This window comes from Balaenoptera acutorostrata, chromosome 2 (genome assembly GCF_949987535.1).
Source record: "Balaenoptera acutorostrata chromosome 2, mBalAcu1.1, whole genome shotgun sequence".
NCBI lineage: Eukaryota > Metazoa > Chordata > Mammalia > Artiodactyla > Balaenopteridae > Balaenoptera > Balaenoptera acutorostrata.
The window spans coordinates 166,174,968-166,200,194 of record NC_080065.1 but is presented as its reverse complement, the minus strand read 5'-3'; the positions used below and the strand labels follow the sequence as shown (position 1 = coordinate 166,200,194).

The 25,227-nt window shown below is 48.4% G+C and overlaps 2 protein-coding genes across 3 annotated transcripts; one reads left to right on the top strand and one right to left on the bottom strand.

Moving 5' to 3' along the window:
- Nucleotides 1-4,336: 4,336 nt before the first annotated feature.
- On the top strand, nt 4,337-8,319 carry NHP2 (NHP2 ribonucleoprotein). Its single transcript, XM_007169806.3, has 4 exons — nt 4,337-4,625; nt 4,831-4,900; nt 7,170-7,275; nt 7,954-8,319. The coding sequence occupies exons 1-4, from the start codon at nt 4,466-4,468 to the stop codon at nt 8,077-8,079; spliced, it is 462 nt and encodes a 153-aa protein (XP_007169868.1). The 5' UTR covers nt 4,337-4,465; the 3' UTR covers nt 8,080-8,319.
- An 898-nt stretch (nt 8,320-9,217) lies between these two features.
- RMND5B (required for meiotic nuclear division 5 homolog B) lies at nt 9,218-23,241 on the bottom strand. 2 transcript variants are annotated; one of them, XM_057541118.1, is made up of 11 exons: nt 23,224-23,234; nt 22,945-23,066; nt 18,613-18,775; nt 15,491-15,636; nt 15,222-15,362; nt 12,906-13,006; nt 12,557-12,723; nt 11,421-11,586; nt 10,118-10,220; nt 9,872-10,026; nt 9,218-9,784 (listed from the first exon to the last, which is right to left on the bottom strand). In XM_057541118.1, the coding sequence occupies exons 3-11, from the start codon at nt 18,749-18,751 to the stop codon at nt 9,721-9,723; spliced, it is 1,182 nt and encodes a 393-aa protein (XP_057397101.1). In that variant the 5' UTR covers nt 18,752-18,775; nt 22,945-23,066; nt 23,224-23,234; the 3' UTR covers nt 9,218-9,720. The 2 variants fall into 2 exon arrangements, with proteins under 2 accessions (XP_057397101.1, XP_057397102.1); XM_057541119.1 differs by lacking the exon at nt 18,613-18,775 and having other exon boundaries at nt 23,224-23,241.
- Nucleotides 23,242-25,227: the final 1,986 nt, after the last annotated feature.

Sequence of the window (25,227 nt, the reverse complement as noted above, 5' to 3'; positions counted from 1 at the left end):
GGAATGATGAGGCCTGGAGAGGCAGGGACTTCTCCCAGACCACAGAGCAAACCAGGGACCAGGCTCCCCTCTCCCTCAGTCAGTCTTTAGCTGGGGATGGAGAGAGGTGGGATTCAGGGAGCAGCTGGTGGTCCCCTTCCTAGTCCTGTGCTCCTCCTCCACAGCCCCCACTACTGCTGAGGAGGAACAGAAACCTGACCATACTCGGTTTCGTCTGGGCCTTCCTTTTCTACACATGGAAGGAGGAATCTATTTTTCTCTTTCTTCAAGAGGGACAGAGAGGAGGGCAGACAAGCTGGAGTGGAGCAGACTGGGGAGGAAACTGGGTTGAGAGTGTTTGGGGCTTGATAGGGAGAACTTGGGTGTCAGAGTCCATTTGATTTAGATGAGGAGTCAGCAAACGTTTTATGTTAAGGACCAGAGAGTCAATATTCTAGGCTCTGTGGGCTACACAATCTCTGTTGCAACTATTCAACTCTGCTGTTACAGTATGAAAGCAGCCATGGGCAGTATGTAAACAAATGGGTGTGGAGTTTCTAATACAACTTTACTTATAAAAAAAGACAGGGACTTTTTTTTAGAAGACCCAATGCTGCCCCCCAAAATTAATTAATTAATTAATTTTAAAACCCCACATATGCCCACATGAAAACTTGTACATGAATGTTCACAGCAGCACTATTCACAATAGCCAAAAGGTGGAAACAACCCAGTCCATCAACTGATAAATGGATAAAATATAGTATACCCATACAATGGAATGTTATGTAGTAATGGAGCACTGACACATGCTACAACATGGACAAACCTTGAAAACATGTTAAGCGAAAGGAGTCAGACACAAGAGGCCACGTACTATATGATTCCATTTCTGTGAAATGTCCAGTACAGGGACATCTGTAGAGACAAGAAGATTAGTGGTTACTTAGGTCTAGGGAGGATGAGGGGGTCAGAGGTGATAGCTAAAGGGTGCAGGGGTTCTCTTTGAAGTGATGAAAATGTCCTAAAATTGACTGTGGTGATGGCTGCACAACTCGGTGAATACACGAAAACCAATGAGTCGTATACTTTAAACGGGCAAATTGTATGATATGGGAATTATATCTCAATTTTAAAAAATCATCTACCTCAGTTTTCTAAAAGAAGGGACCTTAGTCCATCTAGGTCTTTATTTTATAGATGAGGCACTGAAGCCCAGAGAGGTTAAATGACTTGCCCAAAGTCATTTGTCATTTAGAACCCTGATCGACTACCCATTAGCCATTACATTCTCACCCATTTTACCCTGCTTCAAGTGAGCGGGAGTGGCCATTCACACAAAATCAGTGAAGTCACACAAACCACCTTGGATCTGGCACAGATCTCTGAGACTGGTGTTAGAAATACATGGTGTGGTTTACTGAGGACAGATTTGTTCTTGGCACTTCATTGTCTTATGGCTCAGAAAACTGACACTTGTGACCTGGCCAAGCCAAGATTCCCACACTTTCACTATCCAGCCACATTTCATAAACTTTAAGCTAAAGTTGAATACCAAGTCACAGGAGATGAGCAGAGCGTGAGCTTGGACACTGGCAGACCAGGATTCAAATTCAGCTTTGTGTGAGCTGCATGAAGCTATTACCTTTATGAGCCTCAGGAAATTGTGAATAATAAAGGTATTCTTTGTGAGCACTAGATGAGATATCACATGTAATGTGCTTGGCATATAAATGTTAATTCCTTCCTCCTTCCATTTGAGAACTGAGAGGTCTTCATAACTGAGACCTTGGTGAGGTCAGTCAAGCACATTTGCTTGAACTGGGTTTCCTGGGGATGATAATTCTTTGTGGAGTTCATCATGCCCAGTGCACACATCTAGGAGCACCTTTCCCCTTTGCAACCCTGACACATTGTCACCCAACCAACAAGGCTAAAAGAGGAATAGAAAACCACCCTGCACCCTCTTGCACTGTTGGTAGGAATGTAAATTGATACAGCCACTGTGGAGAACAGTATGGAGGTTCCTTAAAAAACTAAAAATAGAACTACCATATGACCCAGCAATCCCACTACTGGACATACACCCTGAGAAAACCATAATTCAAAATGACACATGTACCCCAAAGTTCATTGCAGCACTATTTACAATAGCCAGGACATGGAACAATCTAAATGTCCAACGACAGATGAATGGATAAAGATGTGGTAAATATATACAATGGAATATTACTCAGCCATAAAAAGGAACGAAATTGGGTCATTTGTAGAGATGTGGATGTACCTAGAGTCTGTCATACAGAGGGAAGTAAGTCAGAAAGAGAAAAACAAATATTGTATATTAACACATATATGTGGAATCTAGAAAAATGGTACAGATGAACCTATTTCCAGGGCAGGAATAGAGACGCAGGCATAGAGAATGGACATGTGGACACAGTGAGGGAAGGGGAGGGTGGGATGAATTGGGAGATTAGGATTGACATATATACACTACCGTGTGTAAAAGAGATAGCTAGTGGGAACCTGCTGTATAGCACAGGGAGCTCAGCTCTGTGACGACCTAGATGGGTGGGATGGGGGGGTGGGAGGGAGGTCCAAGAGGGAGGGGATATATGTATACATTGTACAGCAGAAACTAACACAACATTGTAAAGCAATTATACTCCAATAAAACAAAAAAAATACTAAGATTGAAAAAGAAAAGAAAACCACCCTGCAGAGCCCTGCCAGCTGTGTGCTCAGAGGAGCTCTGCTCTCACAGCCTCACATGCCACTTGGGGAGGGCTCCCCAGGGAGGGCCAGAACTTCTACTGCAGGACCTAGCAGGAGGGAGAAGGTGGGGGAGGGTTTGGGGTGAGAAATGGTACAGCAAGTGGTGGACAATAAGGCAAAGCTGACAGTAGCCACCAGTCCTAAAGCTCAGGAGGGACTATCTTTTCCCAAGAAATTCCAAAGTGCAAACATTTAAAAGGCCAATTTTTGGTTACATTGTGCATACAAACTTTGCTTATTTTCAAATTATATTTTGTTGCTTATATAACTATTCTCATTGTTCAACTGATACATTTTTTCTCTTTGTGAAATTATTTGAGGTCTACGGTTAGTATGGATTGCATCCTAGTTTTTCTTATTAAAATACTAAATTTTAAAAAGCTACTTGTTTTTTATGTAATGACTGCACTTGGTTACAGGGTTAAAAGGTCAGTTTTCAGCTGGCTTAACTGCCTTGTGCTGGCAAGGCCACGTGCAGACTTCTAAAGTTCCACTTTCTGGCCTGTTTGGCCACCACAAAAATGACAGGCCTTATTGACAAATTAGTTGCCTTTGTCAATCCTATAAGCAAAGGCAACTAATTTGTAACAATGATCTAATTAATATTCATCCAGTGTTCCAAGACAGGGTACATGAAGTAAGTCAGAGGTACAAGATCCACCCCAGTCTAGGCCTGCTCGCCTCCCCAGCGTTACAGTCCATTAATCCTCTAGAGTTAACTGCAAACCGGGCGCCTACTCAGAGCTCTCCCCCACCACACCCCGAAGTCTCAACCCCAGTGTTCATGCTGTCTTCCCTCTCAGCTCTCGCCAGCTGTCTCCGCCATGAAAACAGAGAGTTAGGGGATGCCGGTGGGAGGTCGGCGGGAACTGCAATTTTAGATAGTTTGGTCAGGAGAACCTCTCCCGTGGTAAACATCTGAGCAGATTCCTGCGGGAAGGGTGGGAGCGAGCCACCGGCTCTCTGGGGAACAGCGGTCTAGACCGAGGCAATCAGTGAGTGAGTGGGTCCATCCCTTGCCCGGAAAGAGAAAGCAGAGTGTGAAAAATCGTGCTGGAACGAAGGAATCGTTAGCACTGTCAGGCTTTACCTTAACCTTGGCACCTAGGGTACACCAGCCAGGACCAGTTCAGGACCCGGGACCTGACCAGGCTAGGCACTGCCTAACTAAGGGATCAGATTCTAAGGAGGTTTGGAATCACACCGAGCAGACTTCCCATTCTTCCAGTCCGGTCGCAGACCCCGCGCTTTCGGCAAGGATCCTGTCGCCTTAGACGCGGTCACGACCCTACAGGTACAGCCTCCTCCTCCTCCTCTTCCTCCCACCGCCTATTCTGTGACGCCAAACTCTCAGAAGAGCCCAAGCCTGGGTCCTAGCGCCTCCTCACCTACTCCAGGTCCCGAATCCCTCAGGGCTCCGCCCTTCGCCTCCTGAACCCTCCGACTCCGGCCCTAATCCGCCCCGCCTCGCCCCGCCCCGCCCCGCCTCAGTTATGGGAGTGGCCCCGCCCCTACGGCCGAGACCCCGCCCCTCAGTGCTCTATATTTAAGGAGCTGGGCATCAAGGATTGGTCAGAGTCGGAGACCTGAGTTCCTAATTGGTTATGGTGTACTGCCTGCTTCCCGCAGAGCGGCATGACCCGGAAGTGATTCCTGAAGCGCCGGCCGCGTGGATTAGCATCTTGGGCACTCGGTTGCCGCGGTCGCTGCCATGACCAAAATAAAGACAGATCCAGACGGGCCAGAGGCTCAGGCGGACGCGTGCTGCGGAGAGCGCACTTACCATGAGCTGCTGGTGAATCTGAACCCCATCGCGCAGCCTCTGGCTTCTCGCCGCCTCACGCGGAAGCTCTACAAATGCATCAAGAAAGGTGCGGCGGGACTTTCCTGGTGGTCCAATGGTTAAGACTGCGTTTCCAGTGGAGGGGGCATGGGTTCGACCCCTAGGTGGGGAAGTTCCGCAGGCCGCGTGGCTTCGCCAAGAAAAAAAAAAGGTGCGGTGGACGCCGGGGTGAGCCGGGACAGGACGCGGGTGGCGGTCGGAGGTCCCCTCGACTGATTCTTCTGTCGTTGCAGCCGTGAAGCAGAAGCAGATTCGGCGCGGGGTTAAGGAAGTTCAGAAATTTATCAACAAAGGCGAGAAAGGGTAAGAACCCCCTCCCGCCGGATTTTGCATTTCTAAACGATGACGAAGGTATCCCTGGTACTTAGTAGGTAGTCGGTAAAAGAGCTATGACTCCTCCTCATGTGCAGAAGGTAAATTCCCTTCCGTACGGATGCTGATACATCACTTACACGAGCGCAAAGGGACACCATGGGGAAAGTGAATTCCAGGGGAAGCGAATTGTATAAGCCAGCTCACTTAGGGTAGATCCCAGCTTCATTCATTCAGCGACTATTTACTGTCTACTCTTTTTCAGGCACTATACTATGGGGAGACAATGAATAATCAAATACACACAAAATTACAAGTGTCATAGGTAACCGTGAAGGAAAAGTACAGGGTGCAGTGAGAATGACTTCATTACCCTACATCTTTTCTTTCTGGCATTTATCAGAACCTGAAACTTATTTGCATTTTTATTCCCTGTATCTCCCACTAGGGTCAGAAAGTAAGCTCTTTGAGAACAGGAAAAAGCCTCTCATTGCTTTACTTTCAGAAGTGTCTGGTACATTGTAGGTGCTCCAGAGATAAATAATGCTTGGGGGGATTTGATGCTCTATGGAGTCTGACCCAGGTGGGGTAGCTGAGGTCTTAAGATATAGGAATTAGTTTGTGGGCTGGGGGGGAGGGGAGGCATTCTGCCAGAAGAAAGTGGATTTCAGGGCAGGAGAGGGTAGTAGTGGGCAGAAGTACTACCTTCGCATGGGGTTTTTGTAAGCCATGGTAAGTTTAGTTTTTGTACTCAGAGCTTTGGAGGCCACTGAGGGTTAAAGCCAGGGAGTGACATAATTATGTTTACACCTTAAGAAGATCAGAGGTGGAAGAATAGATGGGGAAATTGAGATAGAAGGCTACTGTGGTATAGAAGAGGCAAGGGCAATTTTTGATTGGGTTAGTGATGGCGAGATGGAAAGAATTAAAGTGGATGGATGAGAGGACTTTCCGATATGGAGTGAAGAGGTGTGGGTTCCAGGCGAATGGACAGAGGGCGCACTCACTGAAACAGTGAGTAGTGGAGGGAGCCAGGTTTGTATGGGAAGGTCATGAGTTTGGTTTTAGACAAGTTTTTGAGGTGCCTTCTAGACATATGAACCCTCTCCCTAGCAGAATTGTCAAACAGGAAAGTGGCTATAAGGGTTTGCAGTTTGGGAGAGGGTCAGGCTGGAGAGAATAGATTTGGGAGTTATCAACACATAGTTGGCGCTTGAAGCCTTGGTTATGGATGGGGTCAGCTGGGGAGAAAGTACTGACAGGGCAGCCAAGGACCAGGCTGTGGGAACACCAGCATTTAAAGGCTACTGAGGAATTCCCTGGCGGTCCAGCAGTTAGGACTCCGTGCTTCCACTGCAGGGGGGCCCAGGGTTCGATCCCTGGTTGGGGAACTAAGATCCCGCAAGCCGTGCGGCAAAGCCAATAAAATAAAATAAAGGCTACTCAAAGGAAGAGGAGCCTGCAGAGGAGGAGAGTATATGAGGCAAAAGGAAAACTAGGAGTGTGGATGCAGTGCTTTGAACCAAGAGCTATTTCCTTGTGTTTTCCTCTCACTCCCCTAGGGAACAGACTCTTCCCTCTGTGTCATCAGGGCTGCTGAGGCCCTTGTCCCAGAACCCCAACACCTTGCCAGCTAAGAGCCCTAGCTGCGGATTCTCTGGCAAGCTTTCATTGGTTCCCTGTCACTCTTGGGAATGATCCTGGAAGCACTCAAGGCCCTTAAATGTGACTAGTTTTTCTAGCCTTCTGTCTGCCCCATCCCCATCCTGGACTCCAGAGCCATCCCTGGCTCCCCAGCAATAGCCAGCCCCTGTGTATCTGGTATCCTTCTGATTCTCTCGACCTTAAATGCTTTCCCTGCCTCCAGCTCCTCCACGGGCTGCCTGACAGATGTTCATCATTCAGCTTTCCTCTCAAGTGTCACTTCCTGATTCATTTTCTGATCTTCCAAGGACAGCTGAGCTCTTACTCCTTGGCATCTCTCTCATACCTCATCTGTCCCAGCACGTTATGCTTTGTCACACTTGGTGGCATTTACTTGTTGCCAAGCAATAGAGATCACCTCCCCAGAGGAATGCACTCACCAAACAAACCTGCATGAATTTCTAAAGGTTGGGAGACACACATTAATAATTGGACTCTTTGAGGTCAGGGGCAGCTTACCCATCTCTGTACCCCCAAGGCCCAGCTCAGAGGCAACACTTACGACTGAAAGAGGGAACAAGCAAGCTGGAAATGACAGTGGTTTCTCTTATTTCAGGATCATGGTTTTGGCAGGAGACACATTACCCATTGAGGTATACTGCCATCTCCCAGTTATGTGTGAAGACCGGAATTTGCCGTACGTCTATATCCCCTCTAAGACGGTAAGGAGCACATGTGCCCCTGATCTTGGTCAGCACAGGAGGGAGGGTGTCTGGGATCAGGTATGTGGCAGCAGGCCATAGTGGGAAGGAGCGTGAGCTTTGGAGTTAAGACAGGCCTGGATGGATTCTTGGCTCTGCTGCTTCCTAGATGAGGGACTGCAGATAAGTTACCTCTCTGCACTTCCATTTCTTTCTTGTAAAATGGGAATCCCCTTCTCCATGGACTATGGGAATGAAACACAAGGTGAACTTGGATATGTAAGTCCTATTAGGCGGGTGCAGTTTCAGAGGGGATGTTCTAGGGACCTGAAGCTGTCCTTACCCTTACACAGCAGAGGCCAGGTCTGGAGTCCAGGGAGTGGGGAATGGAATGGCAGGGATCTGGAAAGCATAAGCGCTGCCCAAGGGGACAGCCCCTGCTGGGCTGGAGCCCTTTCACAGTTGCCATGTGGAACTGTAGGCCCAGTGTTGTTGGACCACAACTCGAAAGTTTGCTGAGTTTAAATGGTGGCAACCAATTCAAAATGTTAACATTGACTGACTAGCACATGTGTCAACATTGACACTAGCAGTAGTCTGTGGGCTGGATTAGGCTGGTGGATCATCAGTTTGTGACTCCCTGGTATACAGGTTGTGCAGCCTTCTTTCCAAACAGCCCTTCTTTTTCCTTCTCTGCAGGACCTGGGTGCAGCCGCCGGCTCTAAGCGCCCCACCTGTGTGATAATGGTCAAGCCCCACGAGGAATACCAGGAGGCCTATGACGAGTGCCTGGAGGAGGTACAGGCCCTGCCCCCGCCCATGTGAAGGACTTAGGCAGCAACCTGGGCACCTGCTCCAGAAGCTGTTGGATTGGTGGCGCACCAGCTGGCTGGCCTCCTGCTGCCCACATTCACGGCATCTCTGTGGTACCCTGAGGCACGTGTTCTTCCCAGATGGCTCCAACAGCTACTTCACGGCAGCAAAGCCAGCTTCTTCTCCATCAGTGCTATTTTCTGTTGAGCTTCAATGAAGATGACGTGGGAGAAGTAAATGCTGAAACTAAAATGTGCTGAGTCTGTGGGTGTTTTTTTAAGCAGCAGCTGCTGGTGGGGCTGAGGAGTTGGTGGGGAAGAAAGAGCAGAAGCAGCCTTTCTCCTCAGAGGACCCGAGGACTTGAAGAATGTTCAGTGCTAATGCTTGGCCACCAGAGCCAGTGCTAGACTCAAGCTGAGAACGGACCCTACTGCCCACCCTGAGCTTTCCACTCCCGCTTCCAGAGTAGCTGGGAGCTGCAGGGCGAGCCAGCTGAGCCCAGGCCCCACTTCATCTAAGCCTGTAGCTCCTATGTCAGGGAAACCCCCATTCCTCTTTTCTTTTTCCCCAAGAGCCTTAAATGCCACTGGGAAGCTGACAGAAGCAATGTACCCACCCACACAGTAAATTTTAAATAGGTATATGAAGTTAATTGCAGAACCCCAGGCCATCTCTCCTGCTTGGCATAATGGCCCCATAACCTAATCCCTTCAAACATTTTAGACTTATGGTGCCTTCCTGTTCTCAAAGGCCCAGCACAGGACTCAGGACACACAGCAGCCAAGCTTCAGGCACCCTGGAATAAACTGGAAGGACCTTGGGCTTGAGGGTTGGATCTGGTTTAAACTCCAAGCTCTCTTCTTGAGAAGCTGTGAGCCTTTCTGGGCAAGTCATTTCATCTTCCTACATCCCTTCACACTCATTTCTAATAAGGAGGTAATACGATTTTATATGTGTATATGTAAAAGCACCTTGCCCAGGGTCTGCCATCTCCTAGCTTTTTCTCCCAATCAGATGCAGGTTGGGTTCTTTCGACTGGGCTCTGTGGCTGCCATGCTCCCAACCAGCAGCAATGGTTAGGCCATGCCCAGTGCCTGTGCGCAGTGGGCACATGGTAATTCTTTGCCAGTGAAGCTAAAGGTGGGCAAAGTAAGGAGAAGGTCTGTGAATATATTTGCTCAAAGTTATAAAACAACGGCATTCAGTTCTATCCCAGACTATTTACAGTGGGAAGTTGATGCATACAGTTGTGAGGCTGTACAGTGGGAGGAGTGGACACAAGCCTTGGTGTGGCAGTAAGAGACCTGGCTGAGGGCAGGATGGAAGACATCTGCTGTGCCCGCCAAGTCCTTTGCTTCTCTGTCAGTTGCTACTAAGTCAATAGCAAATATAATGAAGGGGAGACAGAGCAGGAGTACAGAGGCCAGAGTCTCCCTGCCCTTAGAGCCAAGGAGCCAGCTGCCGGATGTAGGCTGCTTCATCTCCCTCCTTGGCCTCTGCCAGAGGGCCACTCCAGCCCCTGCCTGTGGTGGCACTCCTCAGCCAGTTGCTGTGAAATGAACCACAGTCCACAGAAGCCAACCACCCCCACGGAGACAGACCAAGGCTCATGGGTGAAAAACCTCTTTCAGCAAAGTTCCTCCCAGGCAGGAATCAGAATATGATGCGTTTCCCATCTGCTGGGTTCTGCTCCATGGGACAGTAGGGACACTTCAGCCTACAAAGGGAGGAGAACCAAGAATGTCTCAGGGGGCCAGCCAGCAGAAGGATCACGCCCAGGTGGAGCAGAGCACATGGAACTTACTTTCCTCCGTTAATGAGCTTGTTGAGTGCATCTCGGGAGATGACATGGCCACAAATGAGCTTGATGGGAGGGTTGGAATCCGACGTCTGCTGGCGGAGGATGGGGCACGCGAACACTGAGTGGTACCAGCACTTCATACCTAGTTCGATCTCAATCTGGGGAGGCCAGCAGAGGGGTGAGTCCCACTTCCCATGGCGGCTGTGCTCCCCAGCGCCTCCTGCTGTACCTCCCCCTGCCAGACCTCACCGGTAACTCATCCTTGTGACTCCAGACCCCAGTGCACTGCCTCTGCTCGATCACAGCTTTAATGTTCATCAGCACTGGCAGCGCCACACAGCCAGAGGCAAAGCTGCAGAACAAAGAGCAGGGGCTGGAGTGACCCTGACCAAGAACCCAGCAGACAGACAGAAGGACCAGCACATTGTTGGAATATGACTTGGGACAAGGTTTCAAAGTGGCACTTGATCAAACCGGTCCTTAAAAATCTCTCAGGTCACGCATAAAGCCACATATGTACTTATGCGTCCAACTCTAAAGAGTCATTCTAATGCACCCCCAAATTTGAGAACCTATAATAAACACAAAAGGAACATCCAGGGGACAGATAATCTGTTCATCCCAAGCACTGATAAGTCCTTGGTGTGACAGGGACAGTGATGTCTGGAAGGGCCCCATCCTGCCTGTCTACCCCATTCCGTTGTCACAGTGCACCTCTGTAACTGCAATCAACTAGGGCACTTAGAAATGGGAAAAAGCAGATTCAGTTCTCACAAGGATTGGGCGGGGGGTGGGGAGCCGGCTGGCTGGAGCCTTGGGTACCAAACGCCTACAACACGCAGGGCAGTTGTGCGCAAAAGAACCGTCCTAAGGCACCGGTGTTCCCACTGGGAAAGACTGTTCTATAACCAGAGTCTGTGGTAACGAATTGGAGGGTGGAGCCTATCACAATGGGGCAAGGCGTGAGATTCCACAGCCAGCCTAAATAAAATACACCACTGTGGTGCAGTATGTGGCGGGGTCAGGTCCAGGTGACCTTTATTCCCTGTGAGGCCCTAGGAGCCTGTTTTCTCATGTAAAATAAGGGTAACAGTACCTCTAACTCCTTGGTTTGTTGTGAAGCCATGAGAAGAATATTAACTATAAAGGAGTCTTCTGAGTGAAAGCTCTCAGCACGTGTGACTCAGCAACTCAAGTCTCCCTGAAGGGAAGTCGTGTTTGAGAGATGAGGTGGCAATAAGGCCAGGCTGTCAGAGGGTCCTGTGATAATCCAGGGGTGAGGTGCAGGAGACACAGACCTCACTCACGAGACCTTACAAAATGGGAACCTTGACCCTGCCATTGACCTTGTGGTGATCCCAGGCCACAACTCTTTCTAAATCTGTTTCTCCAACTGTAGAAAGAAAGGTAATTCCTATCTGGAAGAATGACTAAGACAGGCAGTTTAGGTCTGTGAAGGCACCAAGCACCATCCCTGGACGTGGCAGGGCCTTGGAAAATTGGGTTTCCCTCAACCCTCCCATTTGTGCTGCCCCCATAGGGCTGGCTGTACCTGACGCTGAGGGGTGACTCCACAGAAAGGCCCAACAGGGAACAAGCATCGCGCGTAAAGGTCTCACAGATCTCGGCCCAATGGCTGTTGTCCAGGAGGTGGCAGTAGGGTGACTTCTCCAAGCCCAGCCGCAGGTATACCAGACTGCCCATCATCACCTGGATCTCTACAAGGCAAGGGGGAATCAGGGTACAAGGAGGCAGCCTTTTCCCAGGGCTCCGCGTCCAGCCCTGTGGTGGCAGGGCTGCAGAGGCAGTATGAGGAGCAGGCTGAGCCCCATGGCTCCCAGGCCCAAGACCTGACCAAATGGGGGTTAAAACGCCCTCTGGCAAAACCAGTTTTCCCTACAATCCAATGAGGAAGTGGGGTCTCAGGCCTGCTTCTGTGGCAATCATGACCCCACAGCATGAGGTAGGGAGGGGTTTCGGTTTCCTTCCCATGCTTTCAGCTGCATCAAGGAGCGAGCTCAGGCCAGCGCTCATGTCTCTATTCTCCAACACTAGCTAATCCCCCCCTTGCCTTTTTTTTTTTTTGGCCACGCCTTGTGGCATGCAGGATCTTAGTTCCCTGACCAGGGATCAAACCCATGCCCCATGCAATTGAAAGTGTGAAGTCCTAACCACTGGACTCCAAGGGAATTCCCTAATCTCCCTTTTTAAAAGCTTTCAGGAGGCAGCAGTATCTAGCTAAGATTTCATAACATTGCTGGGTTTTCATGCTGTTTATCTCTAAATAAAATGTGAAGTAATACATGTGAGTGGAGCTAAAGAAAAAAGTTACTAGTAGTCGGGTGGTTACTAGTTGTGAACATCTGGAAGGTGAGGCTCAAACAACTGAGGTTTGGAATTCCTACTGTGAGGCAGAGCAGCATGAGGGCACGCGTGTCGTGGGCAGGCCTGGTGAGCTCTGGGTAGGGGTGTGGCACGTGGCTGGGGACCAGAGGTGGTGTGAGATGAAGCTAGGAGGGTATGGCAGAGGCGGTGAGGAAGGGCCTTGAGTTTGGAGTTCACCTGGGTGACAGTGGGGGAGGAGTTCCGGTAACACACAGCCCCACGTGGGGCAGGGACGGGCCATCCCAGACGTGCTGATGTCCGCCAGAGCCCAGCAGTGCCCACCCTGGCACTCGGGGCACGTACCCCGCTGGTGAAGCCGAGCAAAGGGCTGGAAGTGCCGGGCGTAGCTGAGGGCCTCCAGCTGCTTCTCAGGGCCACCTGCTAGGAGGCGGATGAAGTGCAGTCGGTGCAGCTTGAACTCCAGGGAGCTGTTGAGCTCGAGCAGGCGCTGCCTGTGGGAGACGGCCCATCTGGGAAGAAAGGGGCCAGCTGAGTGTGGAGCTGGTGGGGCGAGAGAAGGGGCCCTGGCAGAGCCTCCAAGAGCCTATGTGAGGCCCGTGAGACACAGCTGGAGACGTGTCAAGTACGCTGAGTGAGGTGAAGAGCACAGACAAGCCCTGTCCCCCGCGGGCCCACCCAAGGGCCAACGTACTCCAATGCTGGCCCCAGGTCTTGTTCATGCAGAGCTTCCAGGATTCGATTCAACTCCAGGAAAGGCTGCTTGAAATCCAAATCCACATTCAGTGTTGATTCCTAGAGGGAGAGAGAACAATTCACCACTGGAGGACAGTGTTTCCAAAATTCTCTGCTCTACACCTAATAAAACCTCATCCACCAAAGACAAGCTAGAGAGGGCCAGGTTTTGCATGAGGAGCCATGGTCTCTTGCCAGCCACCTGGACCCCTCTTATTCCCAGTTCAGTTCTGGGAGGCTGAGTGCTACATGCTGGCCTCCTAGAGAGCAGACTGCAAACCCCACCCCACCTGCTGGGGTACTGGAGACCCACACTGAGTAGCATGGAGAGAAAATTATTCCTTTTCAATCCCCCTAATTACATTAAGGGAAAGTATCCTTTACTTTCACTTCTAGTGTGTCTTTAACATCTAACAAGTGCTACTTCATCATTTTACTAATCTTCCTTTTTAAGAAAGGGATTACCAGGCACTCAGACCTCTGGCTGGCAACCAACTCTAGCTAGAAATTAATAACTTCACTTTTCATTGTATATATATATATTTTATATTTTAAAATTTATTTTATTTATTTGTGGCTGCGTTGGGTCTGTTGCTGCGCGCGGGCTTTTCTCTAGTTGAGGCGAGCAGGGGCTACTCTTGGTTGTGGTGCGCGGGCTTCTCATTGCAGCTTCTCTTGTTGCGGAGCACAGGCTCTAGGTGCGCAGGCTTCAGTAGTTGTGGCATGCGGGCTCAGTAGTTGTGGCTCACGGACTCTAGAGCACAGGCTCAGTAGTTGTGGTGCACGGGCTTAGATGCTCCGCAGCATGTGGGATCTTCCCGGACCAGGGCTTGAACCCGTGTCCCCTGCATTGGCAAGTGGATTCTTAACCACTGCGCCACCAGGGAAGCCCCCATTGTATATAGTTTTATAGCTACTCTCTTTTTACATCAGGGGCACTGATTTCTAAAATTTATTTAAAGAAGCAACAAAAGCAAAAAATAAAAAATAAAAAGTAGGACAACATCAAACTAAATTTAAAGCTTCTGCACAGCAAAGGAAACCATCAACAAAATGAAAAGGCAACCTACCAAACGGGAGAAAATATGTGCAAATCGTGTATCTGATAAGGGGCTAATATCCAAAATATACAAAAGCTCATATAACTCAATAGCAAAAAAAAAAAACAAACTTAAAAAATGGAGAGAAGATTTGAATAGACATTTTTCCAAAGGAGACATCAAAATGGCCAACAGGCACATGAAAAGATTCTCTACCTCAATCATCAGGGCAGGGTAATGCAAATCAACACCACAGTGAGCCATCACCTTGTACTTGTTAGAATGGTTATTATCAAAAAGATAAGAAGTAACAAGTGTTGGCGAGGATGTGGAGAAAAAGGAACCCTCGTGCGCCTCTGGTGGGAATGTAGATTGGTGCAGCCGCTATGGATAACAGTATGGAAGTTCCTCAAAAGATTAAAAATAGAGCTACCTATGATCCAGCAATTCCACTTCTGGGTACTTATCTAAAGAAAATGAAAACACTAACTTGAAAAGATATCTGCACCCCCATATTCATCGCAGCATTATTTACAATAGCCAAGATAAGGAAACAACGTAAGTGTCCATCAATGGATGAATGGATAAAGAAGATGGTGTGTGTGTGTGCATGTAAAATGAAATATTATTCAGCCATTAAAAAAGTAGGAAAATCCTGTCATTTGTGGTAACATGGATGGACCATTATGCTAAATGAAATATGTCAGACAGAGAAAGACAAATACCATATGAACTCATATGCGGAATCTAAAAAAGTTTTTTTTAAGAAAACCAAGCTCATAAATACAGAGAACAGATTGGTGGTTACCAGAGGTGCAGGGTAGGGTGTGGGAGAAATGGGTGAACTGTTTTTGGTTTTTTCTAGTTTTAATAAATTAAATACAATTTTTAAAATAGCTATTAACCCGTTTAAGGAAAGAATGCATCAACGGAAAGGAGCTGGTCTACAATGGAAGCAAAGTTAAGGGGTGATCTTGGAGGAAACGTTGGACTTCCCATGTGCAGTCCAGAGGGGAGGATGCCCTGCCAGGCCAACTGTCCACTGGAAACAGGTCTCTGGGAACAGGTATCCCTATCAGACAATCAGAGCTGATGACATACATATCTGAGTCATGTAAATAAACTGACCTGTCTGGATACAAGAAAAAAATAATAACGGGGTCCTAATATAAAGAAAACTACCAAGTAGAAAGCAGAACAGGCAGGTACCAGTGCCTTCCCAGCGGGCTCGTTACCTGGCACAGCTCCTCAGCAACACTGAGCATGCCCTGCTGGTACAGGTGCTCCAAGATGGCCATCTGCAGGATCTGCTGCTGCTTCTCCCGAGAGTCCCACACTGCGTCGGAGACTACACCGCAAATCTCAGAGTCAAAGTTCTGACGAGGAGGAGAGACAGGGCCCTGTGACTCAGGGTCTCACTTCTCACACTGGCTTCCTGAGAAGCCCTGCTACACACTAGCAGCAGGTGTTCCCGCCCCTAGTCCGGGGCCACCCACATGCTCACCCTGTCAATGGCTTTGCCCACTCGGGAGACACTGCTGTGAATGTCCTTGTGGTCTGAAGCCAGTTTCTGCACGGTGTCTTTTATCTTCCGGCAGCACTGAGACATCACCAGGGAGAGGGTGGCTGAGAGAGGGGTCCCCTGGAGGGCTGCAGAGAAACACTGGCAATGAGTCAGGACACAGAGGAGCAGACCTTGTCCCTGCCTCCTTATTCTAAATGCCAGCATGGAGGCCGGGAAGCAGCCCTGAACTCCAAAGTGAAAGCTTCTACTACAGGTCTTGCCACTTTTTAACTACATGACTTGGAATTGGTCAAGTGGGACATGCCGGTTCATCTCTCAGAGTCTTCATTTCCTCATCTGCAAAATGGGGGTGATAGCACTGGCCTTGTAGGTTGCTGTGAAATGAAGATGATTTGGCACTTACTGTGGGCAAGTACTTGGTTTTAGCTCATTTAATCCTCATCACCATTCTATGCAGTGGGCACTGTTAGTATCTTGTACTACAGCTGAGGAAGCTGAGGCAGTAACTTGCCAGATGTCACAGCAGTGATCTGAAGCCCAGGCTCCTCACCACCACACCAGATGGCTCCTTATTATCTTGAGGGAGACACCCTGTGGGAAGGCTTTGAACCATAAAGTATTGTCCCCATGTTAATGCCTCTAATTAACCCAGAGGACACCAGGCAGGCCAGGGTCCTCCAGGGAAGCACAAGGACATTTCTGGCTCAGGATGCCAGGTTTACAGTGGTTTCCACCCCCCATGGCTGGATGAGCCACACGAACTACCAAGAGCACATGGGGCTTGGAATAGAGAAGGGCAGACAGGGCACGGGTCCCTTCTTCCAGCCCGGCATCTACACCCCTTCTTTAGATGGAAGCACCTCGGTTCAGGGAAGAAAACACGACCCAGGGAAGGGAATGTGACCCAAGAGGGCCAGGGAGCGTCTCAAGCTCCGAGACCAGAAGCCCTGGAAGACAGAAGCATTCTGCCAGGTTGCTAAACAAACAAAAGTGAACTGGAGTTGCTGGAGCACCATGGCCACCTCAGGGGAGCACTGCTCTGAGAATGAAGCCAGTGTAGATTGAAGGTATCACATGAGCACTTAGATCCAACTGGGCTGGACCTTTCAGTTACCTGAATCTATAAATCCAGCAACCATACCCCCTTTGTTTGTTTACGCTAGTCTGAACTAGGTTTCTGTCACCTGTAACCGAATGAGTCCTGACAAATACAAACAGGAGGTGGTGGCTGGGCCTACTCCTACTAGGATGGCTATAACCAAAAAGACAGGTGATAACAAGTGTTGGTGAGGATGTGGGGAAACTGGAACCCTCATACATTGCTGGTGGGAATATAAAATGTTGCAGCTACTTTGGAAAACAGTGTGCCAAACAGTGTGCACACAAAACAGTCTGCCGACATTTTCTTCAAAAAGTTGAACAGAGAGTTACCATATGACCCAGCACATAAAAAAAGAATGAAGTACATGGTACAATAGGGATGAACCTTGAAAACACGCTAAGTGAAAGAATATAAAAGGCCACATATTATATGATTCCATTTATATGAACTGTCCAGAATAGGTAAGTCCATAGAGAGAAAGTATATTAGTGGTTGCCAGGGGCTGGGGGAGAAGGAGAAATGGAGTGATTATTAATGGGTGGGGGATTCTTTTTAGAGAGATGAAAATGTTCTGTAATTAGATAGTGGTAAAGACTGTACAATTCTGGAAATATACTAAAAACCCACTAAATCGTACACTTTAAAAGGGTGAATTTTAATGTGAATTATAGCTCAATCAAAAAAAAAAAAGGACATAGGAACTAGGGGTTACCTCTGGTCAAATCTAAGACAATTTGATCATCAAAATAAATAATAACAGTAATGGATTATAACCCATTGAATAATATAAGAATTTATGAGTATGAACTTGGAAGGAAGGAAGGAAGGAAGGGAAAGTTCCTTTCTTATAGTTAAATGCCAACTAATAAGTGTATAGGGAATGATAGACCAGGAAAAATCACCCATGTTGCAACTAACTTTGTAATGATTGGTTCACGCAAGAATCATCAATGAATGCTAAAACCAGTGGGCAGAGTCTGAGAAAGCACAGGAAATTTATATAGTCTCAAAGTACCTCCCCACAAATTACTTATTAACTCTAAAGAAAGAAATATTAACCTTAGGGTGTAGGAACCTGGCAGACACCATCTTAACCAAAGATCTTGATCAAAGTTAACATCACCCATAATGGAACAAGCTGATACCTTGTACCTCCTGATGTGATGCACTGAGAAACACATCAGTTCTGAAGTACTCTTGCCCAAAATGCAAAAAAATAATGAGGAAACAGCAAACAAATCCAAATCGAGAGACGTTCTGCAAAATCACTGGCTTTAATGTTTCCAAAATGTCAATGTCATGAAAGGCAAAGGCAGGTGGAGGAAATGTCCCAGATTTTAAAAACTAAAGATTAGACACAAGAAACTAAGTGCAATGCTTGATCTTGGATCGGATCCTGGACTGGAAAATAAAATTTAAATGTTTTACGAAAATTATTGGGTAGTGGCAAATTGAAATATGAGCTATATTCATTAGGTCATAATATTAATGTCTAACTTCTTGATTTTAATAATTATACTGTACTTACGTAAGAGAATGCCCTTGATCTTAGGACATATACACCGAAGGCTTAGGTGTATGATATCTGCAGCTTACTTTCTAATGGTTTTAAAAGTAATACGAATATGCAAGAAAACTGATAAAGCAAATATGGCAACATACTAGCAGTTGGTGAATCTTGGTGAAGGGTATATATGAGCTCTTTATACTGTTCTTAGGACTATTCTGTAAACTTGAAATTATCTTAAAGTGTCTTAGACATTCAAAATAGAAAAGCAAATTGAAAACAAAACGTAAATGAAAATAATCTCAGGTAAATTAATAATTTCTGTTGGGCTTTTTGAAATAGCTCAGAGACTTATTCTCCTTCGAAGAGGCCTAGGGATCCATGTATCAATGCCCTAACCATCATCCTTCCAGAACCCTATTATCAAGCAGCCCTGGGGTCTCCTAGGCCCCAAGGGAGGCAGGTGTGGGGCTCTAGTGGGGGGACACCCACCTGCGCTGGCCAGCTCAGCCCGCAGCTGGCCCACGTAGTGCAGCAGCTCCTCCAGGCTCTGCTCACAGTGCTGCCCATAGGTCAGGAACTTCTGCAGGACCTTGTCCACCTCTCTCTCCACACTCGCACACTGCTCCATGGCAGCCACTGTGTCAGGCCCCACCTGGGCCAGAGGGGCACAGTGAGGAGGACTCCCAGATCCCACCTCACCATTCCCATATCATATGTCAATGCTTAGAAATTCCCAGCTTAACATATCTGTACACAGCTTCCATCACCCCCAGCCAGGGTGCCCAGTGGAGGTGCAGGTAGGCGTGAGGACGGGTTTTCTGAATCATGGTGAGAAAATTACTCTGTTTTCAACTCTTTTCATTAGAATCCTTGTTCATCTCTTTTTTATTTTCTTTGGCTGCGCCGCAGCATGCGGGGATCTTAGTTCCCTGACCAGGGATCGAACCCCGTGACCCCTGCAGTGGAATCGCGGAGTCTTAACCACTGGACCACCAGGGAATTCCCCTCATCTCTTTTTTAATCGGAAAAGAGAGCAGGCCTTGCAGAGCCCTGAGCAGGGAATACTATCTATGCTATCTAAGTAGAAATCCATACATACATCGCATATTCTAATGTTTCATGTATTTTCATACGTTCATTATGGCCACCTCTTCACTTAGTGGACTTGGTTTTCCATGTACTATAGTGACAGAAGCCATGAAGGCAGTCCTTGAATGGCTAATGCTTGAAAGCACAGCCTATGGAACAAATGCTGACCACAACGACCTGAGAGGCCTTGCCCACCACTCCTACCTCAGCCTCCCTGCCGCTTGCCCACAGACAGGCAGCTCATATTCCCTTGTTCCCTCACAGCTCTGTGCCTTGGTATGCTCTCCACCACCCCTCACTTCCTCGACTACTTGAGAAGCTGGCCCATCCTTTCCAAGGCAGCTCAGAGGTCATCTCCTTCTGCAGCTGTCCCTAGCCTGCTCTCACCTGGCTCCCTCCACTCTCACTTGGCGCCCTTCTACTTCAGTTTTGATCACTGGGTAACGATCTGTTTGAGGGCTTGCCTCCCCCACTAGACTAGAACATCTCTTGTTGTAAAACTCTTCCTCCTCATGATACCACTGATGAAAGTTGACTTTTCTTGTCCCACCTTTCCTACCACTAAGGTCCCACTCCTAAGTCTCTTCAACACTGGGCCACTGCTCCCCTCCATTTCAGAGCAGCCTTTGACACTGAACACATGGACGATCCTTAAAATGTTGGCGATAGAGTTGACTTCGCTCCCCATCTTTCCATCTATGGGATTTGAAGTGAGAGGGCTCTGCCAAATGCACCTCTCAAACGTTCAAATCTAGCCAGTTGGTCATTCTCTCAAAGAAGGGTACAGAGTAACATCACAAAGAGAATTCTGTGTCCAAAGTGACCATCGGGATTCTCCCAGTCTCACCAGACTCTCTTCCCATTCCCACCAGTACTGTTAGCCCTGGCTCCATCATCTTGGCCCAACCTGTAGCCACTATCTCCTTATCAGACAGGGGATGAGTGATGGAGAAATGGTACCCAGGGCCTTGAGATGTATTTATGCCCTCCCTCCTTATGGTTGACACTATCACACTAGAATTTGTTAATCAGGGTGTCTAGAAGACATGCCCCCCTCTTCATGCTCCCTGAGGAAATACCCTATAACTGGAATATGAACCATTACAGGCAAAATATAACAGGGACACCTGTTGGAAATAATATAATAATAATTATTGCTATGAACAGTTAATATTTCATAGGGGCTTATTATGTGACAGGCGCTGTTCTAATGACTTGGCATGCATTAACCAATTCACTTAATTCTTAAAAAAGCACTATGAGGTAGGTACAATTATTAGACCTACTTTACGGATGAGAAAATGAAACTCAGATTAAATAAATTGCTCAAGGTCACGTAGCTGGGAAGTAGAGGACCTGGAACCGAAGCTGGGCAGTCTGGCTCCAGGCTCCAGAGCCCTTCTCTGAAGCACAGTCCTCTCTGGACCAGCTTAACAGGCCACCATCTCACCAGGAAAGGAAAGCAGCCAATATTTGTGGTTGGAATGAGTGTACAGCAATGATCAATGATGACAAGAAACAGGAAAGTAACCACAGAGCCTGTGAAATGATCAACCAGGAAAGATGGCAGTACAAAAGAATGTTTGCCAAGAGTGGGAACCAGAATCACAATTTACTGAAAATAAACACAGCTCAAGAAAGGTTACAACCTCACCAAGGTCAAACAGTATGGCCCTGTCAGACATCAACTAATACCAGGATTATCAAAGGGAAGCCCAAGTCAGCATCTTGAAATTGTATTAAAAAGCTGAGGGAGGAGATGGGTACAAGAATTTTCATCCCAGTGCTGTGTTGTGGCAGGGAGTTTGAGACAACCCAGGGGTCTACGGGAAGTGATAAGTCAAGTAAAATGTGGGAGATGCATCTATGGAAACCTGGGTAGCACTGAGAAACCATGTTCCAGATATACCCACAGCAACATCGTTAAGATCCCAAAACATGGTACTGAAGGGAAAAAAAAGAAACAAAGTGAAGTCCAGGCAGAATACCACTTATGTTTTAAAAAATATATATGCATACAACCAAGGACACACGCAAATAAAAGGATATGTACCAAATACATCAGAGTGGTTTGCTGCAGTTGGGTGGGGGGGGGGGGAGGGAATGGGGGGAATGGGGATAAAAGAGAATATGCAAACAAATGCAAAGGAGAAAAAGGGCCTGTATGGACCAGTTAAATGTACACTGAACTGATAAATGTGATTACCTCAATAAAATTTTTTTAATAAAATAAACGAGATGGGAAAACAGAACTGCTTGCAGGTATTCCATCCGAAAAGCCCAAGAGGCCAATTCAGCCTGTACAGGGTTAGCCACTCTGCCTTAATCACAGCCGGTCATCTTCACCAGGCACAAGGATGGATGAGTGTGAGTTTGTCTTCAGGATTAATCCAGGGAATTTCATTTCCATTATCTTAAGCCCTCCTCCCCAAGGTCTCACATGGACAGAAATTATCTACCAGGGTGATCACCCCAAAACAACACATCAGATCCTGTCACCCCTTTACACATCACTGCCATGGTTTGACATGCATGCCCTCTGCAATTGTACATTCACTTCCTTTGCACAAGCTATTCCTGTGTCTAGAGTGCCCTCCATGCGTCTCTGCACGGAGAACACAAGATGCCGTTTAATCATGAAGCCCATGAAGCTCTCAATGAAATCTCCCTGCCTCCTCCTCTGCTTCACAAACCAAACCTCTCTCCAGGGCGCCTATACCCCACACATCTGAGTTCTCAGCACTGCGGCACAGTAAACCGCCCATTCACACGTCTGTCTCCCCGCACTAGACTGAGCTGCTCAGGGCTGGAGTCCAATCTCATCCTCTGTCCCCTCAGTGCCCAGCCCAGGGCCTGGTCCACAGGGGGTACATCCATTTCCTAACTAGGGGGCCTGAGCTCAAACTTGTTACAGTTGGGCAGGAAGAGACATGAGTGTAATACTGAAATCCCCACCAAGGCATGCATAGGGGTTTTGTCCCCAGTCTTCAGCATCCTAACACAAGACAGCCCCTTCTGGGGCCAGGGGAGAAGAAGGGAAGTTTGCGCAAATCACAGAAAGGTCCCCTTTGCCTGACACAGAACTGGACAACCTCCACTGACCCAACACTTAATCTTTTCACCCCCCATCTCTATCCAGTCTTCACCTTACACATCACTCCTCTGCTTAAAACCCAATAGATTTCCACATACTCAGAGTAAGTATGGGAGATGGGTCTACAAGGTTCTATGTGAGTCAACTCCCAACCACCTCTCCAACTTCATCTCCTACCACTCTCTTCCTCAATGGCCATATTCCAACCACACGAGTCTTCTTTCTATATCTTGAACATCAGTTTATTTCTACCTCAGGGCTTTTTCCCTCTGCCTGGAACACTCTTTCAGATCTCCCTATGACTGGGTCCTTATTAGGGTTTCAAACGCATTTCTTCAGAGATGCTCTCCTAGACCACAGTATCTAATGCTGCCCCCTCTGCCCCACCCCATACCTGTTAGTCTATCATATCACCCTGTTCCTTTTCTTCATTGCACATCTTTATTTCAAGTTTCAAATCTTTCTTCTGTCATTAACCAAACCTGGAAGGAGGAAACAGCCCACCAGTCTTCTTGGACTACAGCCCCTCCTGGGAGTTTCACCTGCATTAGCATGCAAATTACTGGCAAACTCCTACTCATCCTTCAAAAGACCTTAGTCGAATGCCCTGCCTGGCTCCCACGTCCGCAACGGGTTACCTCCGGTTCGGCAGGGTCGCAATAGGATGGGACGTGTGAGTTCGAGCTACTCCCCAGGTAGGGGCGGCTCCCCGAAGGGCCTCTGAGAATGTGGGGGTCCAACTCCCGGTCCTGGCCGACGTCTGAGAGAAAACAAACCCAAGGGCGGACTGGTGAGGGGGCTTAGTCCCGAGGCTTTGCAGAAGACCCGGGGCCTGGGAGCCTGCGTAGCCGAGCAGCCGCCCACCGCGCTCCACCCTCGGACCGCACCTCCCGGCAAGGAAGCCAGCCGACTCTCACCTGGTCCCGCAGCCCGGGCCCTGGTTTCCGGCGTCGCTGTCAACGGAACCGGAAGCTGCGGCAGTTCCTCCGAGGCTCCGGATTCGCCCACTCGCGGCTCAGCGGAGGGGTGGCCGAGCCTCCCCCTCCCGCGCACGAGTGGAGTCGCCCGCAGGGTCGGGGCGGCAGCTGGAAACCGCACCTCCGACCGTCGGGGGGCTGCGCGGGGGCTCCTTCGGGAGCCCGAGGCCGCCGGCCCGGCCCCGACTCTGCATGTCTGATGGAAGGAATCGGAGCGACCCACTCGCTGGCCAGCGGGGGTGCGCGCGGCGGCTCCGCGTTCAGAAGCCCTAGACCAGAAATAACTGTGCCTCCCCCGGTCCGCGCCCTCCCACCCTCATTCAAAGTAAAGACAATACCGAACACCACAATGCATGTAAGGTCCAACAGTTAGGCTTTCCCGCGATGGCTCCTTGATGCTCTTTTTGAAACATCAAATGATGTTTAAAAGAGAAGTCCCCTTTTTTCTGCCCCAGCCCTGCTGCTCCCCTAAGCCCGTACTTAACACACTGGGCAATTAAATTCTGCTGTGAGGGACTCAGCTCTGTCCTGCTGCCCTAGATTGGTCTCTCCCCTTCCAGAATGGAGGGGAGACAGGGGTTGCGCAACCGCCCTAAGGAGGAAGGGTAAGAGTTAGGAAGGAGGTGAGAGGAGATGGTGACCCAAAGCCCAGGCCAGGGCTGAGTTCACGACCCTCCAAGACCCCCTTGCTCTGCAGGGAAGGGGCAGAGAAGCCTCCCGCCCGCTCCTCAGGCTTCAGGGACTTGGACTGGAAACAGCCCAAGAAAAAAGACTCGGTCTCTTTTCCCCTGACTTTAGCTTCCTTTTAGGGCCAGTCTCATTCCAGGGCATCTTACCCTCCAACCCTCCATACCTCCTCCCCACCCCCACAAAACACCCTTGCACAATCCAGCCCTGTTTTCCTTATAATATTTGACTTTAAATTATCTTGAGCGTTTATTTGTTTATTCTGTCTTCCTGCCCCTAACCTCCCCCCCCCCCCCACCTTTTAGGATAAAAGCTCCATTGGGGCCAGGAGTTTGTACTCATCGCTGCTGTATCCCCAACGCTATGTGCTTGGAACACAGTAGCTGCGCAGAAATAGTCTGAAGTAGCCGATATCCTCCGTTTATGAATGGGGAAACCCCGGTTTCAAACCTGATGAAACACGCAAGGAAGAGGATAGTCCACAGCCTGTCCAGCAGCCCGCGGGGGCGAAGAGGCCTGTCCCTGCGCTGTGAGCCTGGGTGGTCCTGGCCCAGGCGGGAGTTGTGGGGGTCGGAGGGTTGAGTGAACCTTGCCTGGGGCCACAGTCCGAGGCTGAGGCTGCATCCAAGCCAGCAGGACCTCACAGGGTTTCGCGAACGCCCCAGGTTTCCCCACTTCCTCTGGGGAAGCCTGCCTCTCAGCTATACTGGGTGTGAGCAAAGCCTAGCTTCTGCCAGAACTTAGAATGCCCAGCTCATACGTCAGGCTCCTTCACCTCTGTCTGTCATTGTTTTCCCCAGTATGTGGCTCTTCTTACATCATGGTTTCGTTACTTTTCAGGTTGCACCATGTTTTCTTACATGGCTGATTTTGTCAATCTTTCCTTGTTGGGATTGTGTGGTTTGGTTTTGTTTTGTTTTGTTGGAGCGTGGCTGCTTCAAAGCAGAAAAACTTAGCTGTTCTCCACTAACTCAGTACAGTCTTTTTACCTTTTGCTAGTTTCCTAGGATTTGATTTTTAAAATTTAATTCCCAATGCATGTCCATTTTATTTTGCAGGGGGTGGTGCAAAGTATGACTTATTTTTTCCCATATTTTTGTCCAGTTATCCCAGAACTGCTTAAAAAATAATCTTCCTTACCCTCTCATTTGGAAGCCCGTTACCATAATATTAAGATTTTTCTACAAAATGAAATCTATTTCTTGCTCTTCATTCTTCCCACTGAGGTATAATTTTATTTTTATACGAATGTCATAT